Source organism: Parasteatoda tepidariorum, chromosome 7 (genome assembly GCF_982258835.1).
Source record: "Parasteatoda tepidariorum strain Cologne lab strain chromosome 7, Ptep-v5.0, whole genome shotgun sequence".
In the NCBI taxonomy this organism is placed as follows: Eukaryota; Metazoa; Arthropoda; class Arachnida; order Araneae; family Theridiidae; genus Parasteatoda; species Parasteatoda tepidariorum.
Window position 1 is genome coordinate 108266775 of NC_141761.1, and position 27791 is coordinate 108294565.

General features: G+C 29.4%; 1 protein-coding gene across 3 annotated transcripts in view; it reads left to right on the top strand.

Annotated features, from left to right (window-relative positions):
* Positions 1–27791, top strand: part of LOC107449704 (semaphorin-2A) — a 328119-nt gene that overhangs the window by 281139 nt on the left and 19189 nt on the right. For 2 of the 3 annotated variants that reach the window (XM_021146653.4, XM_016065315.5), the window contains 6 exons: positions 16578–16640; positions 17877–17984; positions 18309–18414; positions 21696–21860; positions 24102–24223; positions 25823–25931. In XM_021146653.4, coding sequence (XP_021002312.1) covers positions 16578–16640; positions 17877–17984; positions 18309–18414; positions 21696–21860; positions 24102–24223; positions 25823–25931 — 673 coding nt within the window. Of the gene's footprint in view, positions 1–14971; positions 15011–16577; positions 16641–17876; positions 17985–18308; positions 18415–21695; positions 21861–24101; positions 24224–25822; positions 25932–27791 lie in introns of those variants that run through there. The other variant, XM_043039779.2, reaches the window with a different exon arrangement.

Here is a 27791-nt window from a genome sequence, read left to right on the forward strand (position 1 = left end):
CATTTTTACTAGGCTGTACGCCAGACATGATTACATACGAAAAGAAGTTTAAAACAAGACGTAACATGAATATTAGTTGCTGCTTTTAAAACAATTAATATCTCGAGTTACATAAACTGCCAATATTAGCTAATTTCCACTAAAAACGACAACAATTATTACATTTCAGTTTTATTTTAGAAAAATAACTAAAACATTTTATAATCAGGTAAACGTTTTATAAATATCTAACCAATAAAGTATAAAACCATTTTTTATGAAATTGTTATTATTACCACTTACGACTAATTAATTTTTATAAATTCTAATTATTCTACATTTTTAAAACCTCATAATTTGTTATCGTAATAGATATTTAGAAAAATATTTTTATTGCTTTAAAATAGATGTCAATATGGCAACAGAAACAAAAAAAAAAGAAAATGCCATTATTTGTAAGGTTGGAAAAACGAGTTTCCATATGAGCTTGCTATGTGCTGGCCAAGCAGCAATGCGCATGTAGAACGGGTATTTTCGCGCATAAATAACTATTGGACTAAAGAAAAATCGCGAATGGATTTGAATACAGTGAAGGCGGTTTCATCTGTACTGATTAATTTTGATTTTTCATGTGACATATTTTCTCAATTACTCGAAAAAAATCCTGAAATTTTAAAGAAGATTCATTCTTCAGAAAAATACGGTGTTTAGAAATAGTATAATTTTAAAAGCAATACTATTGTTTTGTTAATTACTTTTAAAATTGTGTAAAAATGTTATGATCACGATTTTAACGATATAATTTATATACTAAATTATGAAAAAAATGTAAACGAAAAAAAAAAAAAATTTTTTTAAGATAAATGATCAAATTTTTTTTAAAATTTTTTCTGTCGATAAAATTGGGGGGGGGGGAGAGATGAGTGTCCCCGGAATTGCCCGAAAAAATCTGGTCACCCTAATTATCAAGCTTTAGCCATATACAAATTGTGTATATATATATATATATATATATATATATATATATATATATATATATATATATATATATATATATATATATATATGACAGTCGGCAAAATAAACTTCAACACCCCCCCTCTCGAATCGGTTAGGGACGGGCCTGTACAACGCTTAAGAAGAAAAAAAACTAAAATGCTAAATACATGAAAAGAACACGAAAACGAATAAATTTTTTATGGTATCAATTTCTATTTCTATATAATTTTTTATGGTATCAAATTCTATTTCTATATCTGTTACGTCAAGCACTCAGGTATTATAATTTGATCTAGTTGTGCTTGTATAATTTTGATCTAGTTGCGCTTTCTACGTCATTTTGTTAACATCGTTTGGTTTGTTATTTAACATCGTTTGGTTTGTTATTTCTAAGTTAACTTTCAAAAAATTGGCTGGCATCAGCATTTTTATTCTTTAAGTTGTTTATTTTTTCTTTTGGAATTCGTTCCTTTTTAGCAAAATGTTTTTCAACCTAACCGAATTTTTTGCCGACTGTTCTCTGTATATATAAAGAAAATAAAGTAAATATTTTTAAAGTGTTGTGAAAAGAATTTTTAGTTGTACAAAGTACTACAATATCGCTACAAAAATTATCGTCTTCGCTTAAGAAAAAAAATAGAGCTTAAGAATAAAAAAAGAAGAATGAAAAAAGAAGAAAGAAAGAGTAAAAAAAGAAGAAGAAAAGAATAAAAAAAGAATAAAAAAATAGAAAAGAATAAGAAAAGAAGAAGAAAAACTTATTATAACAATTATGAACAGCGACAAATATATCAAAGCGAAGCGTTCTATTTACGTATCGAATATGTTGCCACATTTTTAATACAAAAGTTAAACTTTTCTCCACTTTAATAAATGTAAACTAATGTGAACTTTACAATTAAATTATTAATTCCTTCGTATATTATTGGTTTAAGTTGTCGAAAATTAATATTTCAATTGTAAGGTTCGCATTAGCATGCATTTATAAGAGTGGGGAAAAGTATATTCGCGATCGCAACGCTCGAGTACGCCGTCTAGCGGGAGCCTGTAAATATCGGACATTAATTTATCACGTTTTCATTTAGTTCCATCAAAGTCATTGACTGAATCAGACGCCATTTTTTAGCAGCAAATAAGAAACAAAATTTCCCTAAGGAAAAGGCCGAAGAACTTGAAAAAAATCTCCAGAATATTAGTAAATCTTTCAGGAACAGAAAACGCCAAACATTTGAAGAAAAATTCCTCAATAATTTTTAATTTCTATTATCAACAAACTTGCAACTGATGACTTCCGATTTCGGATACTGTTACAGATGTGTGTATTAAGGTAAAATGCATTTCTTCTGTCTTCAATTCATTACGAATTAAAGTGAAGTCAACATTGCTTTCGTCATTCCAGTGAATAAATATGAATTCAGAACATACAGAATTGTAATAGTTATAGCATATTCTTCTTCGTTATAGAATAGTATATATTTCTGTATCCATATAATTCGGAAAACAACAATAAAAAATTATCCAAGTTACTTGAAATAGTGCCATTTGTGCTGATTCTTAATTAATTTAAATCGTTTTCTTGGTAAGTTTTTTTAATTTTGAAAGAATAAGTTCAACTAGAATTCAGCTATATATTCTGTTTTTAGCTACATATTCAAATTCATATCAATTATAAAATTTTGCTGTGTAGTATGTTATCTAAAAGTAATGAAGGTATAAACTATGTATCTATTATTTGAGAATAAAGTTTTCAAACAAGGAACTTATCATTTTGGAATTCTCCGGGAATCATAAATCAGGTAAGTGCAATGATTTTTACAATAAAAAATTTGCTTGTAAATATTTTTTTTTCATTTGATGATGGTTCTCTACAGAATGGTTTTTTACGTCTGATTAAGAACTATAAGAATAATAAAAAAAGAAACAATATGAAAGTTTTTATTTCAATGTTAATAATTCTTAAAATCGTTTTTTTTATCCTAAGAATTCTTTATTTTCCGTTTTTTAGTTTATAATTTTTTGATAAAAATTGTTCTCAAAATACTTTTGAAAAATTAAATGGTATAACATTATGTGTTTATGTATACTTCTTGTATATTCCAATGTTTGAAATAATATGATTCAGAAAAGTATGGAATAAAAATTCGGTACTTACGACGTATTAACGCCACCGCCGCTACAGATTTGGCGGTTTTTAAGTGCCGCCAATCTACACTTAAAATTTTTGCGACAGTTCATAAAATAAAACACTTTATTTAAAATCAAAATAGTTAATTGGATTTCGGTGGAAAATGAGCCGATATAGAGTTTAGCATAGATTCAAAACAATCATATCGCCATATGAACTCTGATGAATAAGATTCCAAATGAAATAACATTTCCAAAACGTACGTTTGCCAAGATAAAGTTTTATGTTGTGGGAATTGGTACATTTTCGTTTTTTCGGTAAAATATTTCCCTCCTGAAAAAATAAAATTGCATCTTGTTTTGTTTTTGGCAAATCCCAAAGACGAATATTCGTAGCACTAAAAATGGCGACAAAAAAGAATTGTTTTTTTGTTTTTGTTTTTGTTTCGTCAGCATTCTTTATTTTACGTTTCTTAGTTTCTAAATAATGATTTTTATTGAAACTTGAAATTTTTTGATAAAAATTGTTGTCAAAAAACGTTGTTTACAAAATTAAATTTCATAAAATTATGAGGCTTATGTATACTTTTTGCTCATTTTAATTTCTGAACTAATATGATTCTTAAAACTATAGAATGTAAAGTTTAAATGGGCCTTTCATGTTATATCATTAAATTTAGTAATACTATTTCTCGGGCATTAGGTTTTAACTCTTATAAGAATATACATATTTTTTTCTGTTAATGTACAAATATTTTTCCGATGTGTTTTGGATATTCCTTCTCTAATAAAAAGAGATACCATTTTGTTTTCGGTTGTACAGGAAAGAAGATCAAGCATTTTTCTTTTTTAAATTTAATAAGCCACATTAAACGTTGCAATGCTACACGCTACATTAACGACGTCTCCAGAGTAACTGAATGACGGTTCATATGGAAATCGCAGGTAAGCGTCTCATACAACAACGCCCCCTATAGTTCGTTGCGATCGCGAATGCATTTTTTAATAGTTTTTTTGAATATGGCTCTTTGAAGACGAAAAAGCAGACGAAAAGCATAGACTTACAAAATGACTGTTAACTAAATAACTAATCCAAATTTTTGAAAAAGAAAAAAAATACTTCTTCATTATGTCAAAACACAATTATGTGCCGAGTTTCGTGCCTGGGCGAGGCTTCTGGGGCGATATATTGTGATTACAGACACACACACACACACACACAGCCGCTTTTATTATTATGTATAGATTACTCTAGGTTTGAAAAATTTTATTTAAAATTATTTTAACCACCACAACATAAAGAATATAAAAATCATACATTTAATAATCTTGAAAATTGTGTCTTGTATGCGTAAAATTTTAAAAAAAATTGCTGAAGAAATTTTTAAATTACTAATGACTTAAATACTCTTACTTTGTTTTTCAACTACCACTATACGAGAAAAATTGCCAGTAAAAATTTTAAAAGTTGGTAGTTATTTTTTTTAAAAATCGATTAATTAAATGGATATTAAGATATAAAATGGTATTAAATGTTGTTCAATATGAATGGAAATGTTTGTAACTTTTTGGGTTACATCATAGCATGCTCACGGAGTCATCCGAATACAACTGTTGTTTGTTTCGTTGAGATTTAAATTGAAAGAGCGCTTTTTATTGTGAACACCATAAGTATAAGAATATTGGATGGCTTGCTTTTTCAAGCTTAGAGCTTAGGCTTAAAAATCAATCGGAAGTAGTAACCCGGAAGTCTTACGTCGAATTTTAACTCCCTAGCACCATCTGTGCTTAGCTTTATACGGTCAACCTTCCATATTGGAACCGTGGTGGCTCAGGGGATAGAGCGCTCGCCGCCTAATGGGGTGACACGGGTTCAATCCTAGAGATAGCTGGTTGATTCGAATTCCGAACCTGGCTCGCACTGACCACAGTGCTGACGTGAAATTCTCAGTGGTAGACAAATCATGGGTTAGAGTCCCCTTGCCGTCAGACTAACCCTGGAAGGTTCTCGAGATCTTCCTCTCCATGTAACGCAAGTGCGGGTTAGTTCCATCAAAAAGTCCTCCACGAAGGCAGATTTCTCCTACTACTTGATCCAGGAGTTCCCTTGTCTTCTGGATTGGGTTCAAAATTACAAGGCTATGGAGTTGAACATTAATAGTCGTGAACCCAAAAAATTGGATCGGCTGTTCAACGACGGTTATAAAATAAAATAAAACCTTCCATATCGGAACCGTGAGCGTATTGACAAAACATACCGTAGATTGTAAAGGGGTTGGCGAAAATATCTATCGGCGTTGAAGGAGCGTCTCGCAAATCGCCAAACAGCTGTGTGCTTATGTTTTTGTTTTGTTTTCGGTATCACGTATCTATCATTCACCAAGTTATATATAGGTGTCACATTTCAGAGTTTCAAATAAGTTGATCTTCATTAGATTCTTCTGCATTAAATGAAATATAAAGCGTATTTTTTTGTTATAGCTCCGACATAATCGTTTGTATTTGTTAACATAATTGTGTTTATTAGCGTTTTTTAGAAGATCGTAATAAAACTAAGATAAAAAAAATTATATATTATTACCTCCATAGCCCCCTTCTGTATTTTCATAACTTTCATTAAATGTATACGCGTATTTCGAGAAGTGAACTTCTTTACCTACTCATCCACTTATTAAAATTAATAATTTCACAATAACCTCTAATCCTTAATAATGAAATGATTATTACAATAAAGTTTGTTTACTTAAAAGAATAAAAAAAAAAATTATTGTTCAGCAGTGACTTTGTTACTAATTCTTTATTCATTAATTAAACTTAATGGTTCTGCTCGATAACCATTTACAATTTTTTTAAAATTTTATTTAATTTTCAGTTATTATGGAATTCCTTAAATATTTTTCGACGTAGAGGTTATTTAGCAATAATGCGAAAAGCTGAAATTTATAAATGTATAATATTTATAAATGTTTAAGAGAAATATTAGCAGCTATTTTGTACTAATTTTTTTAGTTGAAATGTTCATTATACACAGTTTTATAAAAATAATCGTAAAATTCATTGAACGATGGATACATTGACATTTTAAAATGCAAGTAGAATTCAATAATCATTTCATTTTATAACTGTAAAACGGTAGATAAGTAACTTCGTTATCAAGTTTTACATGATACGAGAATATTATGCTATTGCTTTATAATGAAAGAACAAAATTTTAAGTTCTGAACTTTTTTGTGGAAAAGAGAAAAAAAACGAAATTTCTTTCCTGTCATCGGTGTTAGCGATTAGAGAGTGTTTTATCGTATAAATGTTAAGTCAGTACCGTTCCATTTTAAATAAAAATGCATTTTGTTCCGGAAAAAAAATTAGTTGAATTTGTCAATAGAAATTCCCTAATTATTGTAGCAAGAACTTTTAAATTTCTAATCAAACTTTCCTCTATTATAATTTTGTGCAAATAATTATTATTAATAATATAAATGACTATTAAAAGGAATTAATTGAGAATGTTCAATTTTAATAAATTAACTGTTTACGCAATCAGATTAATAACTTTTTTCATAATTTACAAATGGAGAAAAAGTCTTTTACAGTTTAAAAGTGAAAAGAAAAATAAAGTTGAGATTAAATTTATAAAGTAAGCATAACTCGAAGGAGGTTGAAGTAAGGGCATTAGACGAAGTGATTGTGTTTTTTTTAAATATTATTTAGAAAGAATTTTTCTAAAAGTATTTCTTTTAAAGTTTTTATCAAACTTTTGTTTTTTATTTATCTATAGTTATTGAAAGTTAAGTTGATGATTTTTAAGTTGAAATGAATGCCGCCCTGCTTTGCATATTTCAAATATTATTTCTAAAGAAATGTATAACTTAACGTTAAACACCCAGCACCTTACAATTGTAAATCAAACAATCACTACATTTATTTATTAAAAAACACTCTTATGACCTGATAATAAATTGATCTAAATCTTAAATATGAGTTTTATAATATGTAATTTATTTAAACTCAGCACATACATCTAACCTCTGTTGTCGCCAATGTCTCAATTTTAAAATATAGTTTTTCTTTTATAAATTTTCTGATATTTTCATATAAAAGATAGTATTAAGTTCGAGAATTAAAAATTTGTGCCCAAAAAAGTTGCTAAAAATTATAATTATTATTAATATATGACAACAGGAAGTTTTTAATTGAAGGTTGAAATTTTTTTTAATTATGTTATTTTTTAATTATATTTTTAATTACCAAACTCATATAACAGTATTTAGGAATCTATAAATTTATGTTACGTATGATAGTTGCATTATAACCTGTACGCAATGCGTGTAAATAAAATATATTTTTAAAATTGTGCATTTTCTATTAATTGCATTTATTATTCTTAAATTGAAAAGGTATCAAGTTATCTATGACCTCCATAATGAATGAAGTATTTACCGACTTTTATATATATTAAGGAATTGAATCAATCTTTCACAAAGTTTAAAATCTCATCTCATTCCAAAAAAAAGTTATTTCATAAAATTATGCAAAAAAGTAATTTAATATATATTTTTTTTATAATGAATGCTTCTAGTAATGAAACAAACGCTTTCAAACTTTATTTTAAAAATATTGATTATTCGTTTACAAGAAACTATTACTTTAAAGCGTGATAACATTTTTGAATACTCTATTTTTTTTCTAGTAAATAATATGTCTTTGTTAATTTCTAAAAAAATAATCTTTATAAAAAAGCTTACATTATTCTTTTATAGAGAATATTGATTTCATAGAAAATATCACTAAAATAAAACAGGTTATGTTTTCTTACAATAAAAGTTAAATAGAATTAATTCTTCAAAATAGCGTTTCAATAAAACATAGTATTAAAATGTTACGTTATTTTTTGTGATTGGTTCATTAATAAATTATTTTTATTTCTTCGCAAACACAATTCTTGTAAAAAAAATTCAAAAATTTAATCTGTTTTATCAAAAAACTAGATCGTTTTATAAAATATAAATTATAGCGCTTAATAAGATATGAATACAGTGTATTTGTAAAGTGATCCTGACAATAAAAAGGTGTTATTTTCTTTTTTATTTTCTCTGCTAAAAGGAATTAATGAGTTATTTTTATTCATAATGGCTAGTCGAGGAGAAGAAGAAAATATCGAATTACACTGCTTAGGTTAATGTAATTTCGTTCTCCCACCACATTTACGCGTAATCCATCGCCAACTCCACCTGCAATCACCACGTTTACAATCTACGGTATGTTTTGTCAATACGCGGTTCCAGTGATAGCAGGTAGATACGGATTCTGCATCCGGCATGCACTGACTACATTGCTGACGTAAAATATCCTCAGTGGTAGACTGATCATGGGTTAGAGTCCCCTTGCCGTCTGGCTAACCGTGGGAGGTTTCGTGGTTTCCCCATGTAACGTAAATTCGGGTTAGTTCCATCAAGCAGTCCTCCACGAAACAAATTTCTCAAAACACTTGGTCCAGGAGTTCCCTTGTCTTCTGGATCGGGTTCAAAAACTAAAAGGCTACAGAGTTGAACATTAGTAGCTGTAAACCCGAAAAATTAGGTCGGTTGTTTAACGATGGTTATAAAACCAGTCATATCGGGTGCTGGATCTAAAGTGGTTAAATTGAGTAAAAATTAAGGTTGTAAGTATTCTAGTCTAAATAAAAGCCATTTAGTTTTGTCTGATTTACTTGAATCAAAAATGCTATAAGATTAAATCTAACCTTCTAAAATACAGAATTTGCACAAATCATTATCATTCGCTGGTTATAAGACCGGCGTTTATTAAATTCCGATGTTTGATATGTAAACTTACTAATTAATATCCTAATTTTAGTTTTATCATTATTAGTATTATTATTTTAAGTATTTTTTTTTTTTTTAAATCTAATATAATTTAGAATTGAGTTCAAAAATAATCTAGTTGATTTATATTTAAAATTAAAAGTTTATGTATGTATATATATCTTAGGAAAATTGTTCTTTATTCAGAAATATCGTATTAAATTATACCAAAAGATGTGTCCTGAGGAAGACTTTTGGTTTTTCCCATTAATAGTTTTCTATTTTCTATTATTTTATTATTTGTGTTTATATATATATATATATATATATATATATCTTCATTATTTATATACTTTGTTACTTTTAGTATTTTATTTTCTGTCACTGTGATTCCCGCGAGATTTTTCTTCTTTTTTTGATGTGTTGCTTTTTTTTTCTTTACTTGAATTCTCGAATGTCAGTTTAGATAGTTCCTCGAAGGAATAGTCACGTATCTAAGTGAAATTCCACTCATCGTAGAATGTTTTCCGGATTATCGTTCATTTATGTACTTCTCCTTTTTCATTAGATTTCAATTTGTAGTTGACAATATTTCCTGACGTCTGTAATCTTCATAGCTTGGCTGCCTGACCTTACCAGGGCGGTTTGAATGGCTTGTACTGAAAACAACATTCCTTCATCAAATTAAATGACGATGTATTAAAATAAGTCTAAAATTTCAGCATTTCTTCTCGAAATAATTGTCAATACGTGAATTATTTTCAACATTCATTTTCTTGGCGAAAATAACGGCACGTATTCCATACGAAAGAATATTACAGGAAAAGAATATTACGGCACGGCGCAATACGAAGGAACATTACAGGAAAAGAAGAAAAAAATTAACGAAATTATGTGAAGATGTGTAAAAATAATAAATAAATGCAATAAATGAGTAAATAAATAAATGTATTAATGTAAATAAATATTATGTAAATAAATAAATAAATGTGTAAAAATCGAAATAATAGTTAATACGTAGACTATTTTCAACATTTATTTTCTTGGCATAAAATAACGTCACGTGTGCCATACCAAAGAACATTACAGGAAGAGAAGATGAAAAATTTTTTAACAATTTTCACTTCTTTACTACAAATCCATCCTTTTTTTATTTTATTCCACCGAGGTCAAACAATCCCATAACTGAGATTAAATTGCTCTCTTCATAGAATGTTTCCCAATTCTTTTAGTTCTCACTTTCTTCATAATATTTTAATCTGTCGTTGATTTCGGTAAATCTCACATTTCACCGTATTGCCGGAATGCATCATATCTTTTTCCGGTAATCTTTGCCAGTCTGTGAATGATGGGCATTTCAGATGGTTTGTTCTGAAAGTGGCATCTTCCCCCCCCCTTCCCCATCACTTCTTTTGCGGGGGAGTACTTGAGCGGACGCGATGACGGCATCTTTTCCGCCCATTTATCTTCATACCATATGCCACGGCAACCTCCTCCGTCCAGGAAGGATGTTCTGGAAGATTCGACCCCCGACAGAGGGTGAGGGGGGAGGTATTGTCATCTGCTGGACTGTCAACGACGGACTCCAGAGGGAGTAAAGGGAAGTTTACAAGTAAAACTTTGGGGACCAAAAATGTCATTGAAAGTACCCCTGATCCAGATTTTTTCCTTCTGATTCCTGTTTTTTCCCCAGGAGAATCCTCGTTTGATAACCGCTGTTTGAGACTTGTAGATATCGGAAAAAGGTAGTAAGAGCTAAGAGCATCTTGTGACGTATCTGAAATCTGACCATCAAATTCCAACACTGTAAGTGGGCACCGTTAAAAGAATCTTTTTTACAATGAAGCTCTCTGCCGTAGAAAAAAAATAAAAGAATGCTTTTAGCTTTCATCGAATTGGATTTATTTTATTTATTCATTTAATTACGAAATTTAGTATGAAACGTTTGCCCTGTATTTATGTAATATCAACATTTTTATAGCCGATAATATTCAATTGCCGTGCCCCGTTGCCAACAAACATAACCAAATTACCAAACTTAAGGTGATTACTTAATACAGTCAAACCCCCGCTATAATGAACTCCCGGATATAGTGAACGAAATATTCGGTCCCGTGCCTTGCTATACACGTCGTATAATGTTACTTTTTGTGGATATAGTGAACCAAAAAAGTGAGGAAGTTGGATATAGTGAACTTTTTTCTGTGTTCGACAGATTTTTTTCTTCATTTTTTTGTAATAATTTTGAAATTTCTACTTCAAAGTAAATACATATACCAATTTTTAAAACCATCTATAGAGGGGAATGTAGAGATAAGCATTTTTTCTTGTTTGCTTCTTTTGTCTCATTTTTCTATCCCTAAACAAACAAAGCAGGTGTTCCAACCCAGGCAGATGATGCACCTGTAAGGTGTCAGTGGGATCAATATGCATTTTCTGTCAGAGGGAATGAGTAATTATTTATTATTGGTCAAAAGGTTGGACACCAATTTGTGTTGATAAAGCCCTCATTTCAACCCCTTTTTGATCTCAGTTCAGTTAAAAAAAAAAAAGCCTGCGAACAAGTGTCTCAAATTTAACTATAGCAAACAGTAAACGTAAAACGTTCTCCATTGATGATAAAATGGGCATATTTAGAAAAATTGAAAATGGATGCAATCAAGCTGATATTTTGCAGGAAATCTAAACTATCCAAATCTGCAGTTTGTAACATATGGAAAAATAGGCAATTAATAATTTCTGCTCATGAAAAAAATTTAGATGGCAGAAAAAATTTGAGAAAAGCAGATCACAAGGATGTTGAAGAAGCATTGCTAAAGTGGTTCAGCATTCGAAGAAGCCGTAATCATCCAGTATCTGAACAAATGTGGATGAATTTGCTAAGCGATTTTGTGAGACTACTTTTATGTGCTCGAATGGCAGGTCAGACAGGTTTAAAAAACGGAATAACAGAAATTCAGGAAAATTATCTGAGAGTCTGGAAGTGTTTCCAAATCTGATGTTGAGGATTGCTCATCACAGCTAAAGATTACGAATTTTTCTTTGTACGCCATTAGGAGTTTGGGAACCATTAGTCAAATTGTCGCGTAACGGATATAGTGAACCGAAATTTTGATCCCTTGAAGGTTCACTATAACGGGGTTTGACTGTATTTGAATTGCCTGTAAAGTGATGCTTGAGCCAGTATTTTTTATCGTATGCTGCTCATTATTATTTTTAAATCCTTTGTTATGTTTTCTAAAAAAATACTCCAATTATGAAAAATTCGAAAAAATCATTGTAGTATTTGATTATAAGTGAACTATGTTTCTTTACAAAGAATGGATCAAAAGAAAACATTCGAAGCTAATTTTATTTACTCCCCCCCCCCCCCGCTCTCTCGAACGATTCGGATGATTCGAAATGTTGTTTTCCAAGTTTTCTTTTCTTTTTTTTTTTTTTTTTTTTCCTTTTCTTTTTTTAAATATACCAAACGATTATTTTCTTCTAAACGTTGTATTCCAAGCGATTTTTTTTTCCGTGAAGACGTTCCATATTCCCAACTGATTTTAGAAAATTTATGTTTTACAAATTTTGGGATATTCTTACGAAACATCTATTTCTTACCTTTACATGGTTTGCCCTTTATGTAGTTCAATTTGCTTGATAAAATACATTGTAGTATTTTATTAAACTCAAAAGATGTTTCTTTACAAAGAAAAGGATTAAAAGAAAATATTCCAAACGATATTTATTTTTTCATCTGCAAGTAAAGTGAAGGCAAAAAAAAATATTTTCTTTTATCCGATCCCTTCTTTTCGATATTATTTGAAATCGAAGAATGCTTTTGAGGTCATACTTTCAATGCATGCCCCTTATCAATAAAAGCAGTTTATTTATTTTGTTTGAGATGAATGAAATCCAATTTTGTTTGAAGCTGACGATAATAGTATTGAGGAATACTTGTTCCCAGATGCTATTATTAGTTTTCTCTGCCTCAAATAGCTTGAGGATAAAAGAATGTGTATCCTCGAATTGAAATGCAAACGATATTTCAAAGAGTAACTTTTAATAATTGAAGTGAAAAGAGCTCAATTTTAAGTTTCTGGTTCACTAGTAACAACTAGAGACTAATAATATGCTACAACAGCCATGGAATTGATTAAATATTGCAAGTTCTGTTGTTTTGTTATTAACTTTAAGACTGTGATGTCTGCTTACTAATATAATTGAGATATTGATAACCATTTAAGTTTTCGTACGTTACGTATTACTGATATTTTATTCCTTCGGGCTGTATTAGTTAACTGATCTTTAAGCATAAATTGGCAAATTCTATACTCATATGATAAAATTAGTTTTGAAATTTTATTTTGATTACCACAGCACAATTTGCTGTAAAATTTCTTTTTTGAAGAAAAAACTAATCATTAGCCGATTGTTATTACTTTTATTTATTTACACTTGTTTTGGGTTTTTAAGAAAATAATGCTACATGGCTTATTTTGTTATATTTAAAATATAAATTAGATATTTTGTTATATTTAAAATATAAATATAAATTCCCTCGCTACAAAGTTAAACTCATTTGATTTGAGATTTGTTCTGGCGTATCATTTATTAAAATCTTTAAACTAATGCCTCTTTAAAAAAATAAAATTTATAAACCTTTCACCAAAACTAAGCATTATCTGTGCCAATAATAGTATGGCAATTTATGCTTCCCTATAACGAATGTGTACATTTTCACCATTAATTTTGATTTTTAGTTCATAGCTTATTTATATTTCAATTAGTACCCATGACGAAAATAATAGTTGCCGATTTTTTACTCTCTGCTAAACGAATTAGTTAAATTTCTCCGTTAATTTTGCTATTTAATACATAGTTTATTATTTTGTTTCAATCTGTCCCACAGTGGACTGATCGTTAAGTCAAGCATCACTGGCTGCGGTCAGTGTGCGGGTGGGTGACCAGTTAGATTAGTCTGCGTAGGTACCGAGAGTGTACGATTTTGGTCCTCGTTAAACTGATCGACCGTAAAGTGCTCGACTTCGCGTGCAGGTCGTCGGGCTACCGAAGTGGGGGTGCCATCCCCTCTGCAGAGGATCAAAATTGTGATGGCATGTCTGCGCATCATCCTCAGGGATGTTTCCCAGACCGTCGCTAATAGCCCAGTGCGCAGCTGTAGTGCGACGTAAATGAACTACAATAACAACTAGTAATCTAGCTTATTATTTCACTTCAATTAGTGTTGAAGAATTATAACGCTGATTGGAGAATAAGTTTTACAATTCTATAGTTAGTGTCATGTCAATAGCTTATTATTTACTGAACTATTATTGATACCAAAGAATTATTATTGACGCAATTTACTGAACTATTATTGACGACCGAAATTAATTATCATTGGCGTCAATAATATTGGTGGTTTTTTGTTATTCAGTACAAAACTCTTTTCTTTTTTTTTCATTTCCATTTCCGTTGATTTTAATTTATTTAGTTTCACAATAACACATATAAAAGCATAACTATCAACTAAATAAACACGTGGTTTAAGTATAATTTAAAAGCAAGATACAAGAGACAAGGCCTATGCATTTAAATAAAAATGCAGTGAAAATAAAAATTCTTAGGCAAAAATATTATTTTATTTAAGTATATTTATGTATGTAGTTTAATTTAAATATTCTTGTCTGTCTTTTTTTTTTTTTTTTTTTTTTTTTTTTTTTTTTTTTACTTGTTGAGAATGGAAAAAATAAGAATATTTGATTTAATATTTTTTTTAACTTTTCGCTACAATCAAGTTACTATAAGAGCAGTAATTTAAATTGGTTAAATTAATTTAAACCTTAATTCTAAACTCTGTATAAATGGATAACCTGTTTTATATTTAAAACAATATGTAGGCAAATTTTAAAAATTGAGTTCAATAAGTGCATTTTTCTCGAATGAAGAATAAAAAAAATTTAAATAAAAAGAATAATTTTCACAAGGATTCGAATAGAGGTGGCTCAAATTACAATGAAAGGAAAAAAGTAAACTAGAACGAACTTTTATGACGAAAGAATTTTTTTCTTCCATTCAAATTATAGCAATTACCAATGCACTATAGTCTCAATTATAATGTACGAATATCTATGTTTTTTTAATGAATCTAAAACTTGTATGCACTTTTTATTATGTATTTTAAATATTTTGAGATGAAGCAACGTTTCAATTTCAAATTTAATTAATGTTTTGAATACTGTACCAATATATAATAAGTGAATGAATATTTTTATCTAGTAAATATATTGCCTTCCCTTAGTTTTAAATGTACTTTTTGACAGTTTTATATTGTTAATTTACTTACATTTTCTAAAAGAGTTTTATTGAGCGGTTTTTTATTAATCTCTTCTAAAACAGTATACATAATATATGAATACATAGTCTAAAGGTATTTAAAATCTATCTATGCTTAAAATGTTGTGACACTGATCGTGCAGAATGAAATTAGATTTTTGGTGTTTAAAACACTTTACCAACTGTAGCACAATCCCTGAATGCAGATTAGTCTAAGCGACCTAAATTAGCAAGATTTCTGAATACACTTGGTTCGTTGGTATGAACTATTTGCTTTTAAGATTTCATTCCTCCCAACTATTGCTCAGTTTATTTCAGCTTTTTGTTGTCCACGTGAGGAAAGGAATTTTCATCCAGAAATTTGTAAACCTGTACATTTACGCTTTCATGCTTGTGACAGCTCTCATGCTTGATATTTCAATGCAAGAAGGATATGAAGAATTTCTTTGTCACCTTGTGATATAAATATATATTTATATATATGTTGCCATGAATGACTGAAATCAAGAAAATATCAACTATCACATAGGCGCTTTGGTGAATGTCTAAAATATTTGCTATATCCGATTTGATATTAATTTATTCGTTGATATTATTATATTTTCGATATTTTAATATCTGTTGACGATAGATTTGGAGAAACATCAATGTTCAGAGTACCACTTAAATGCATACTGGGCAGTGGCATTTGACCTTAAAAGAACATTGATGTAGGGCATACCAGGCAGTGGCACTTAACTAGACCAAGTATATATTTCAGACATTTGCCAAAGTGACTATGTGCTTGTCAACATTCACCGGTGAAAGCCAGCAACAACTAATTTCAGTCATTCACAGTAACAGCTGCATTTTAAAAAGAGTTTCTAGTTTATACATTTGTTGTAGTTGTAGTTAACTACAAAAATTATGTAGTTTTTCTGACCACTTTAATTAGAATGTATGTATATCTATTGATAGATAGATTATTATTGTTATACTCGCAAACGTCATTAAAGTATTTGTAAAAAAATTGAATATGATCTATTACATAACGCTTTGTATCTGCTGAACTGCAAGTATATGTTTATTTAATATAGCGTGACATGTAACGAGAGGAGGTAGGGAGTACAATGAAGTATCACAAAGTGGAGGAAAGGGTAAAATATATAGAAACAAAAAATTGTGACATCATTTTTGAAATGGAAAGCCTCTAAATGATTAAAATAAATGTTGGATCTTAAAAACATCAATTAACAGCTCTCAGCAGAATAATTTCATTACATTTACTATCAGAAATCAAATGTTATGATTTTTTTTATACTGTATTTCATTATTTAGTAATGTTTCTAATCCTGAGATATTTTTTTACAGGTAGATGCTTTGTTCCTAGATCCTCAAAATGTTGCCAACTGCGTCTCCAAAGGAAAATCGGAGGTATTACTTGTTCTGTTCATTTAAATTATGTATTTAAGGTTTGCTGAGGGGGATCTGGATCCCTTCCCCTGAAAAAGTTTTTTCTATATCAAAAATTATGTTATTATTATATAATTTTCTTCTTTAAAACCCAGTTTAAACAAAAATAAAAAGGTTTTTTAAAGCCTGGTTCAATTAATAAACAAAGTTTAAGCGCAATTGATTTTTTGAATCTTGGTAGTCATCTTCACTGATACCTCAATTGGCATAAAGAGAATGTTGCTGTGGATGAGTGTTAAAAGGTTTTTGCTAATATTTAAACTAAGCATTACGACTAATAACTAATTTATCGCTTTGTCCACACCTTCAAATACGAATGTACTGTCATGAAACATAGATGTTATTTCAATGGAAGGGAATATATTTTCTCTGTCATCTTTGATAAACTATATTTTTTAGGGGAAATAAAAGAACATTTAAAAATTTACAAAAAATTAACAATTTCCAAAAAAAATTTTTAATTAAATATTCATTGTCAAGAAATGCATAAAAAGTTAAATTTGAAAAGAACTAATTCACAAGAATTGATTTGGAATAATAAACTGTCTCATGTAAACATGAATAAATATTTCTTAGGACAGCTCTCTTGCTTGATATTTCAATTCTTTATTGCCTAGTAATATGTATGTTACTGTGAATGACCAAAATCAAGAGAATGTCTTCTTTCACCAATGAATGTCAGCAATCACATAGTCGCTTTGATGAATGTCTGCAATATTTGTTATATCCGGTTTGATATTAATTTATTCGTTGATATTATTATATTTATTCTTCTGAGGATAGATTAAGAGAAACATCAGGAGTACTGGTTAAATGTATACTGGACATTTGACCTTAAAAAATTTATTTATAGCATTCCGGGCGGTGGCACCGAACCTTAAAACTTCAGAGTACAGAATACCAGCAAGTATATACCGGGCAATGACACTCAACTGGACATAGTGTATATTTCGGACATTTAACAAAGCGACTATGTGATTGTGAACATTCACTGGTGAAGTAGTTGTAGTTAACTGCAAAAATTATGTAGTTTTTCTGACCACTGCAATTAGAATGTATGTATATCTTTTTTAATAATCAATTATTACGTAGTTATTATGAGCAATTTGTGAATATAGCCGTACAATGTGTGTTATGACATAATTTATACAGTTGAAAAATAATGTTCTATGCTGAGTTATTTGTTTTGTGTTTCAGAGATATGATTGTAGAAACCATATAAGAGTGATACAACCTATTGGTGATGGCAGCAAATTATATTTATGTGGTACCAATGCTCATAATCCCCGTGATCTCGTTATTTATGTAAGGCAATAGTTTCATTTATTTTATTATGTAACTGCTTTTGTAGATAATGTTAAAAAATAAAAAATTGGATTCTGACAATTTTTTGTTAAAAAGAAACATTTCATTTTATTTTGTTGTTTTTATTAAATTTCTTGGCAAAAAAATTTTTTTATTTTAATATTTATCTTTTAATATGAATAATCAAGATGACCCTGTTTAAAAAATTGTTATTTTTTTACGTTTTAATTATATATTTTTCTCTTTCGTTCTTTACGTACAATAGTTTTCTTATTTAAAAAATATCTCTTTTAAATCTTATGATTATTCTTTCTCTTTGAAAAGGGGAACCTAAGTTATCTGACTCCAAATGAACACTTTCCCGGAATAGGGGATGGCATCGCTAAGTGTCCGTTTGACCCAGATGACAACGCCACTGCAGTGTGGGTTGGTAAGTAATTCAAGTTATTTGCTCAATCGTACTAGTCTGTGATATTTGAAATGCATACCTTTTCTGTCATTCTCTAATACAATTTTTATTTCTATTAGTTAATTTCTTCTAATTATTTAAATTTCACTAAGATGGTGTTGTTCTTTTTTTGCTTCTGTTAATAATTCTGTAATACAGTAGCATAGTCGAGGAAGAGTTCGAGAGGTTAAAACCCCTTCCAGAAATTATTTTCAAGAATTAAATCAGCTATGGATTGTTCGAAAAATAAATTTGATTCATAATAGGTCATATCATGTGTGGCGTAACTACCACCACGATTATTAAACATCAGTTCGTTAGCATATAAAACATGCTAACTCAATTCTTACTTCAATGGTTGGTCCACATTGAACAGTTGACTTGCTATTTGTGACTGCCCGATCTTCCTCTAGCGGTTGCGTCTCAGTCTCATTTACACACAAGGGGACCCTGCACATACTCAACTGCTAAAAGCAACGCAGGAATGACCACACACGCAACCATGAACTTAATACAGCTCTCACGACAAACGTCTTTCACAAATACAGTAACTAGTGATATCCGATCATTGAATACTATTCCTGATAAAATTCTGGAGGGGGAGTGTATTGTGGCGTAACTACCACTATGATTATTAAACATCAATTCACTAGTATGTAAGACATGCTAACTCGATTCAATCTTTAGGTACCGTTTGGTTGATGAAGGTTGTACTAGTGGGAAGCTACCCCACATCACGGTAATAAGATAGTAATAAAATAACAATAATACAAATATAATCGCGAAAGTTTTGCAGCATTAAAAGAAAAAAATTTTTAATGTTTCTTGCACTTATTCCTTCAGAACTTGGTGTATCAAGTGGCTGGATCTAATTATATAATGCAGTACATCACCAGTGAGAATGATTGAATTAGGAACTAAGAACACCAATTAGCATGGTGGCCAATCTTCAGTCCCAAGGACTGAAATCAGTATTTAGAAAAGATCAGGGGATTGATTCTCCTGTCCTCCAATAAATATTTATTTTCAATTTGTTTTTCAAATTAAGTTTTCATTTGCTAATTAATTTTTCCTTAAAATAATGTAACAATTATTTTACGTTAAAATAAAAGTTATTACTTTTTTTGAAAACATCATTTTTTCCCCTTCATAATTATTGTAAAATCATCAAGTAATGATGTCACTCTACCATGAAAGAATGGGATTGACTGAATTTCATCCTCTAAACAAGATTCACATTGCTAAATTTGAATCTGCTTCCCCCCTTTTAAAATTTTGAGATACTGGGCAAAGCTAAATTCAGGGTATCCGCATACCTGGAAAGACATGAATTTTGGTACTGTACAAAATTTGTCATGAAATGTCATGATTTTAATTATTTTTTAAAGGAAATCGTGGAAAGTCATGGATTTAGGTTGCCAAAAAATCTCATTTTTAAAATGGAATGTACCCCCTTTCAATTTCAGTGTTCCGATGCTCTGAATTTGTAACTAAATCCTCACTCACAGTCATATTTTATTTAAATATAAAATGTTTTTATCCTGCACTTTCAAAAAATGAAAGAAAGAACATCATTTCTAGAGCGAATTATCTTTTAAACTTCCCTGATTTCAGAATTTTTTATCTATTTATTATTTTTATTTCATCAATTTAAAATTATAGTTTAGGCTTTTTATATTACACTTACTTTAAAGAAGAAATAAAACAGCTTTAAATAACTACATATATCGGACTGTATAGTTATTTGCTTTTGTATTTTTTTCAGTTATTTTATTGCTTCAACTCTTTCTTTACTCTGCTTTTTAAATTTAAAATCTGTAAATATGAAGATGCAGAGTACGGCAGTTTTGGTTATGCCTATCATTTCAATTAATGTTATTGTAATACTTTTTAAATTTATTGTTCAATTTGTGTCAGGAGAAAATAGTAACTTCGTTAAGTCATGAAAAGTTCTTGGAATTAATCATGAAAAGTCATGAATTTGAAAATCTAAAATGTAGCAGATGCCCTGTAAATTAAGATTATTTTTAAAATATTAAATTTATAGATCTAGGACAAAGCATTAATGATGATGAAGTGTAAAATAAAAAGTGTGAATGGCTCCAAGAAAAAGTGTAGTGAATGGCTTTAATTCAGCAATTGTAAAAAAGAAGAAAAAAAATACGCAAGATTAGCTTTTATTTATTTATTCTTTTCAAAAGTAAACCAATAAAATGTAGAAAATATATCTTTTTTTATAAAAAAATAATCAATTATTGGTATAATATAACTTGGTGCCTAGCGTTTTTAAAAAGTGCTTAAAGTTGCTATTTTCACTTTTCGTTTTTTATAAGCCCTTAAAGGTGCTTTATTCATTGGATGTTTTTAAAAAAGTGAATGTTGATTTTCGCCATGTATTATGTAAATGTGTGCTTTTCACATTATTCTATTCAACGTTTTCACAATTCATGCAACCGCAATCTATTACGATGTACTGTCGGTCGTTAGTGTATGAAAGCACCAATCATTTTACATGTTTGATGAAATACTTGCAAGTCTGCATGTGCATCTAACTAAGTTGGGTTTGGTGAGATTATTGAACTCTCATGTGCAACTCTCTATTTCAGGCTTCATTCTCCACCCTCTGATATTTTACCAAAAAATCTTTTGATCATTTTATAATGGCTAATATAATCAAGAAAAGAGCTCTTTGTCAGAAACTAGTAATTTTATCATGATCATGTAAAGTATTTAAATATTATTTTGTATTTTGTTGATGTATATAGTACTTTTAAAAAATTTTGATTGCTTAAAAGTACTTAAAAAGTGCTAATTTTTTGTTGAGAGGTTTGGCTATGCACCCTGTTTAAGAGCCATTCTTGTGTTAAGAGCTATGAATTTCTGAAAAATTCTTCTAAATATTGTTAGACCATGACAATTGGTCAAAAGATAAGTTCATTCTTGATATTTTTCCGGAGTGACCGCCATGCAATTAGGAATTGTATGACCTCTTACAATAATCCAAAAGTAAAATAGAAAAATATGAGGGTAGTAAAAAATTAAAAATGAAGATGGTAAGTTCAAGTTTTAGTATTAATTATAAAAACTACTAGATAATGCTTAGTAAACTTTTTTAGTGAATTCAAAAATATTATCTTCAATAGTCTTTCATTCTAATTAATGTAACAATGTTATTCAATATGATAATTAATAGTAGTTTTTTATTTGAAAGTTTTTCGATTTAAATTGTCGTAAGTAATTCAGTTATTTCATTTTTTTTTCAGAGCATGGAAATCCAGGTGGACTTCCTGGACTGTACAGTGGGACAGTGGCCGAATTTACCAAAGCAGATACTGTGATTTTTCGAACAAATCTTTATAATTTGACCAGTGGTGCAAGTGTACATCCATTCAAAAGAACTATTAAATATGATTCTAAATGGCTTGATAGTATGTTTACTAATATCTCTAATTCTTCTTACTTGTTATCAATCTTTTTATCTGAGCTTCATCAGAAATGTCAAGTCTAATTTGCTTTAATTTAAGAAATAAACTACTATTTTACTATTATTTTGAAGTATGGCAATTTCATATTCAACTTATATCCATTAAATATTAATTTACTGTTATTAAAAAAAAGATTAGTACAGTAGGACATGCTTATCTCTAATCTCACGAGAGAGGCAAATAATTTGAAATAAAGAGGTTTCAAGTTATACAGGTACTTTAAAAAATTCATTTTAATTAAGAAATTTAATTGAAGGTGCTTTAATTGTTTTTAGTAGAAAAATACAGGCATTTATGTAAATTAATCATGCCACATATATCTATTTACATAAAAAAAATTTACATACCTTTAACACTGAAAATAATCTTTTTAAGGATTTTTGATGTCTAACCTTCTTTGTTTGTTATGTTGTTTGGGCATTTGTGCTCGACTATTAGAAATTCGAGAAACAGATGTCTCGAAAGTAAAAATTTCGAGATAGACATGGAAAATACATTGATTTTAAATAGTAAATGTGAGGAATTTTTTGATATAATGATTTTCGAGATAAAGAGGTTTGAGATAAACAGCTTTAACTGTTGTAGTAACATATTTTTAAACAAATTAATACTTTTTCCACAAAGTTCCTAATTTGAACTTCAGAATCTATGGTGATTTCAAAAGCGAATTTAGCTAGTGAGCGTAAACAAATATTCAGAAATCCTTCTCTAAAAGTTCTGGTAGAAATTCATTGCTAGCTTATAATTAATTATCCTACTTGGTGATATTTTTGAACAATTGATTTTGTTGTATTAAAACGTAAAAATGATTAAAAGTATGATTTAAACTTTATTACAATTCATAAGATATCTATTCTGACATTTGATCCTCATAAGTATTAAAACAAAGTCGTTTTGAATAATTCAGATTTTTATTTTGAAAAGGAGAGACATAGTTGCCTAATTTTTGAAGAAATCACTAATTTTGCAGCCTTGATTCAGCTAGATTTGTCTTTCTGATTTATCGTAGTATTGCATGCCAGTGATCTGTCCAAGGTAAATTTACTATCGTTTAGTGGTACCTTCACAAGTTCAACTTTTTAAAAAAACGGTAGTTTCACAAAATAATTTTAAAAAAAACAATTTCTCATGCAAACCCCGTTCTCGTTGCAATCTGTAGAAAAGAGCTTTTCTGCCAGCTGTCTTTTACGAAAAGATAGCACGTGTTTGGTCAGATAATACAATGTGTAAGACTCACGGGTCACTTATGCCATATCATTTTCACTGAGTTTTTTTTAAATGAAGCGACGAGCCCTCTATAAATTTTACAGGAAGTCAAAATTTGGACGTTATTCGAACATTATCTTTAACACTATTGTAAATTTATTCTAATGGACCTTTATTTTTTTTGAAATTTTTTTTTCTCTGTGAAATTTTTTATTGTATGACCTAGTCGAAAATTTTGTCATAATGAAACTAATTTTTAGTACTAGTAGTGTTAAATGCATGTTTTTATTAAATTCAAGTTGAAATTTAACTATGAACAATGATTTTTATGGAGTTTTAAATTTGGGTACAATTTTAAGCTTAAGATTTTATAATAGTAAAATTATTTTTAAATATATGGGGAAAAATATATAGAAATTTACCAGTCATAAATAATTTTTATTTGTAGTAACAATTTTTGAAAATATTTTCTAACTTTACCATATTTTTGTGTTGATTTTTTTAATATAATTTTTAATTTTCTCAAATTATGTCTAAATTTTCATAAAATAGGTACCTCTCAAAAAAAACTTAGACAGATCCCCGCATGTATTACACAGCTAGGTAGTTTTTTTTATCTTGCTCTTGTTGGTTTAGTAAAGGAATGAAGTTCAAACAACAAAGAAAAACAGTCCATGTTACAGCCAAATAGCGAGAAAGTAGACAGGATACAATAACCTGAAGTTTTACTGAATTAAAGATTACATCGCCCTCTGCTGCTGAAATCATCATCCATATATTAAGATCAATGTTTATGAAACACCCTGTTTATATCAGAAATCATTATTTGCTGTATTTTTATCTCAGTATTTTTTTCGCCTTAATCTAAACATAATCTTCAGCTAGGTATGTGTTTATTGGGCTATGTAAAACTTTTTACTAGGCTATGTATTGCAAATAAACAGTTTTTAGGTAGCTCATTTGTGTTTTGTTTTTCAGAGCCACATTTTGTTGGATCATATGATATAGGTGACTATGTATATTTTTTCTTCCGGGAGAGTGCTGTAGAATACATAAACTGTGGAAAAAATATTTATTCAAGGGTAGCCAGAGTATGCAAAGTAAGAAATTTTAGCTATCTTTTTATGATATTAGTACTTAAATAAAATAATTTATGCAATTCTAACTCTGCAAAAGGTATTCCCACCTTATACAGGGTGCATAGTATTTTTAAAAAGTGCTTAAAGGTGCTTATTTTTGATTTATGTTTTTTAAAAGTCCTTAAATGTGCTTTTTTTTTAATTCGGTGTTTGTAAAAAGTGCTTAATTTTCTATCATTTAAAAAGAGATTTTTTCTTTGTCGTGTAGATTGTTGTTCTAATTTACAAAACAATGCATGATTTTGGCAGTTTTCTCTGCAATATTTATCAGAAACTAGTTATTTTATCATGATTATGTAAAGTTTTTGAAAGTTTTTTTGAATTTTATTGATTTAACGTTAATAACTTAAGAACTTTAAACGATAGGGGGGGGGGGATTTGTTACAGCACAGATCCTAATTATGATATTTTAATTTTTCTTTTGGGATGTGAATAAAAATATTTTTGAGTGCTTAAAAAGTATTTTAAAAAAATATTTTTTGCTGAAAAATCTGCCTATGCATCGATTGCCAGTCAACGATGATAAAACTAAATTCATGGCAATAACCAACAGAATCACAAATCTGCAAATGAATTAAAATGCACTGAAAATTAATGAATATGCTTAGCTACCAACCCTACTGGCTTTTGCCGGCTGATTTAATAAAAATTCTTCTGGTTTTGGTAGATTTTAGAAAATCTCCTAAAATTGAGTATGTTTCGAAACAAAAGTCTCTATTGTCACAGCATTTTTGCACAGATTATTACTTACTTGAATATTTAAATAAGTCTTAATACATAATGAAACGAACCTCATTTATAGATATCAGTTAACTTTTTTTGTTCAAAAATGTTCAGTTTATTTTTATTCAGAACTCCCTTTTTAAAAATAAGTAAAAAAATGTCCAGGTACATTAATTTAATATTGAATTATTTATTTTTTCCAAAAAAAAAAAAAAACTGCTACGCATTTTTATTTTTGGTTGAGAAGTTATAGTGCTGAGGAGCCGAGTTGCTGAAAGGTTAAAATTTACATTTTCAGAAAAAATAGCATCAGTAGCAATATGGAAAAAGTGTAAAATTTTTATAAATTAAAATTATATATTATTATTTATTCGTGTTTTGAAAGTTGCTGAACTGCTAACTGGATTAATTTAAAGATACAAACTTTGAGAAATATTCTTGGATTTGAAGTACTTTAATTAATTCTATTTTTTAAATAAATTTAATGGATATTTCTTTTGATATTTAGAATATTTTTCTATTTATCAGTACCTTAAATTCCTGCATTGTATATTCTTGCATTGTATTAAGTATTGTATGTAGTTTTGGAAGACCGGTGGAAGGAGAAAAAAGCGATTTCCCTAATCTACACGTTCCAAGAGCATACATTCCCAAAAGGACGGAATTGAGATCACTTCCGTATGATCTTTGGCAACTAAAGTCAAAAATACTTTTTCATATATGATTCCGTGGGCCATGATGAAAGAATTTTTTGAAAAATCGAAATATTGGAGTTATATATCTCTGATAAAACCGAATCATAATATATTTAATACATTGTATATTTTTGTATTTCAGAGAGATACTGGTGGAAAAAACATCTTAAACAAAAACTGGGCTTCCTTCTTGAAAGCAAGATTAAATTGTTCCATTCCTGGAGAGTTTCCATTTTATTTCAATGAAATTCGTAAGTATTCCACTAATACTATTTTCCTTTTTTTTTATTTCTTTAAAATGAAAAAAAAAAATTTTGTTAATGGTTTTATTTTTTTTATAACATTGTTTATTTACTATGTGTATAGGGTGAGTTTGCAATACTTTAGAAACTGAAGGCTGAAATTCAGATCATACAAATTTTCATTTTCTTTTTTACTGAAAGCCCTTTCCTATTTAAAATAATATAAATCTCCCATTTACATTCTTTAGTAACAGACTTAATATTCTTCTGCGACAGCTGTCTGAGCTGAATGTTTTAAATTTGTCCTCTCTTATTCTGTTTCTTTCATTAATTAGTATTTATCTTTCTTGCTGTCAATTTTTTTAATAGCAAAGCTGTTTTTTTATTCATTTTTTTTTAAAGCTTAATGTTGCCTACTTTAGAAACTGAAGGCTGATAGGACCCTGGACATTCAAATTTCCGAGTTCTTTTTTACTGAAAGCGCTTTCCTATTTAAAATAGTATAAATCTCCCATTTATATTCTTCTGTAACAACACTCAGACTGAATATTCTTCTGAGCTGAATGTTTTAAATTTGTCCTCTCATATTCTGTTTCTTGCATTGCATTTATCTTTCTTACTGACAATTTTTTCTAGTAACAAAAGCTGTTTTTTTTATATTCATTTATTTATTTTTAAAGTTTAATATTGTCTACTTAAATCTGCTGGTGCCCTGTTTCTTTCTGCAATGGAGAATAATCCATTCTCTCAACGATCTTTGCTGTATTTAACACATTGTTAGCGAAGTTGCTGTCGATAATTTGGATAACTAATGATTGTTTTCTAAAAACTTTTCCCTACCAACAATTTAACAGGGTGTGTAGCATTCTTAAAAAGTGCTTAAAGATGCTTATTTTTGATTTACGTTTTTTAAGAGCCCTTAAAGGTGCTTTTTTATTTGGCATTGGTGAAAATTACTTGATTTTCTATCTTTTTAAAAAAGGCGTTTTCTTTGTCGTTCTAAATTACAAAAAAAATTCACAATTTTCTGTGCGATATTTAACAGAAACTATTTATTTTTATTATGATTACGTAAAGTTTTTAAAAATGTTTTTGAATTTCATTAATTTTATTTTTATAAATTAAGAACTTTAAATGATAGGAAAAAATAATTTTTATTACTGCACAGATCCTAATTATGACTACAGGAGGGTTGTCACAGACCACTGAAATGCGACTATTTCCTACTGTTTTCGACCTTAGGCGACTATGTCGATTTTTTTTGCCTGAAAAGGCTAAAAAAGCAACTATTTTCAGGAATAGGCGACTATTGGGAAACTTTTTTACTCTTAGCGAAGTTTTTCTCAAAAATGAACGTTACTTTTCTGTCCCCTCTCTGTCCCACAGTGGACTGATCGTTAAGACACGGTTCCCAGCAGATCACCGAAGTCAAGCATCACTGGCTGCGGTCAGTGTGCGGGTGGGTGACCACATGGATCAGTCTGCGTAGGGACCGAGGGTGTGTGGTATTGGTCCTCGTTAAACTGTGCTACTGTAAAGTGCTCGACTTCGCGCAGGTCGTCGGGCTACAGAAGCGGGGGTGCCATCCCCTCCCGCAGAGGATCAAAATTGTGATGGCATGTCTTCGGATCATCCTCCGGGATGTTTCCCAGACCGTCGTCAATAGCCCATTGTGCAGCTCTAGTGCGACGTAAATTAACAACAACAACAGTCCCATCTCTAACACGTACATAGTGCCGCCTTCCATGTGCATAGTGCTCAGTGACGTCATCACACTAACTCCTCCCTTGTTATTTCACCCCACTGAAAGAAACAGCTGACAGGTTGTCAGAAGAAGCGAATGAAAGACTTAAATAGCCCTTAGGCTAA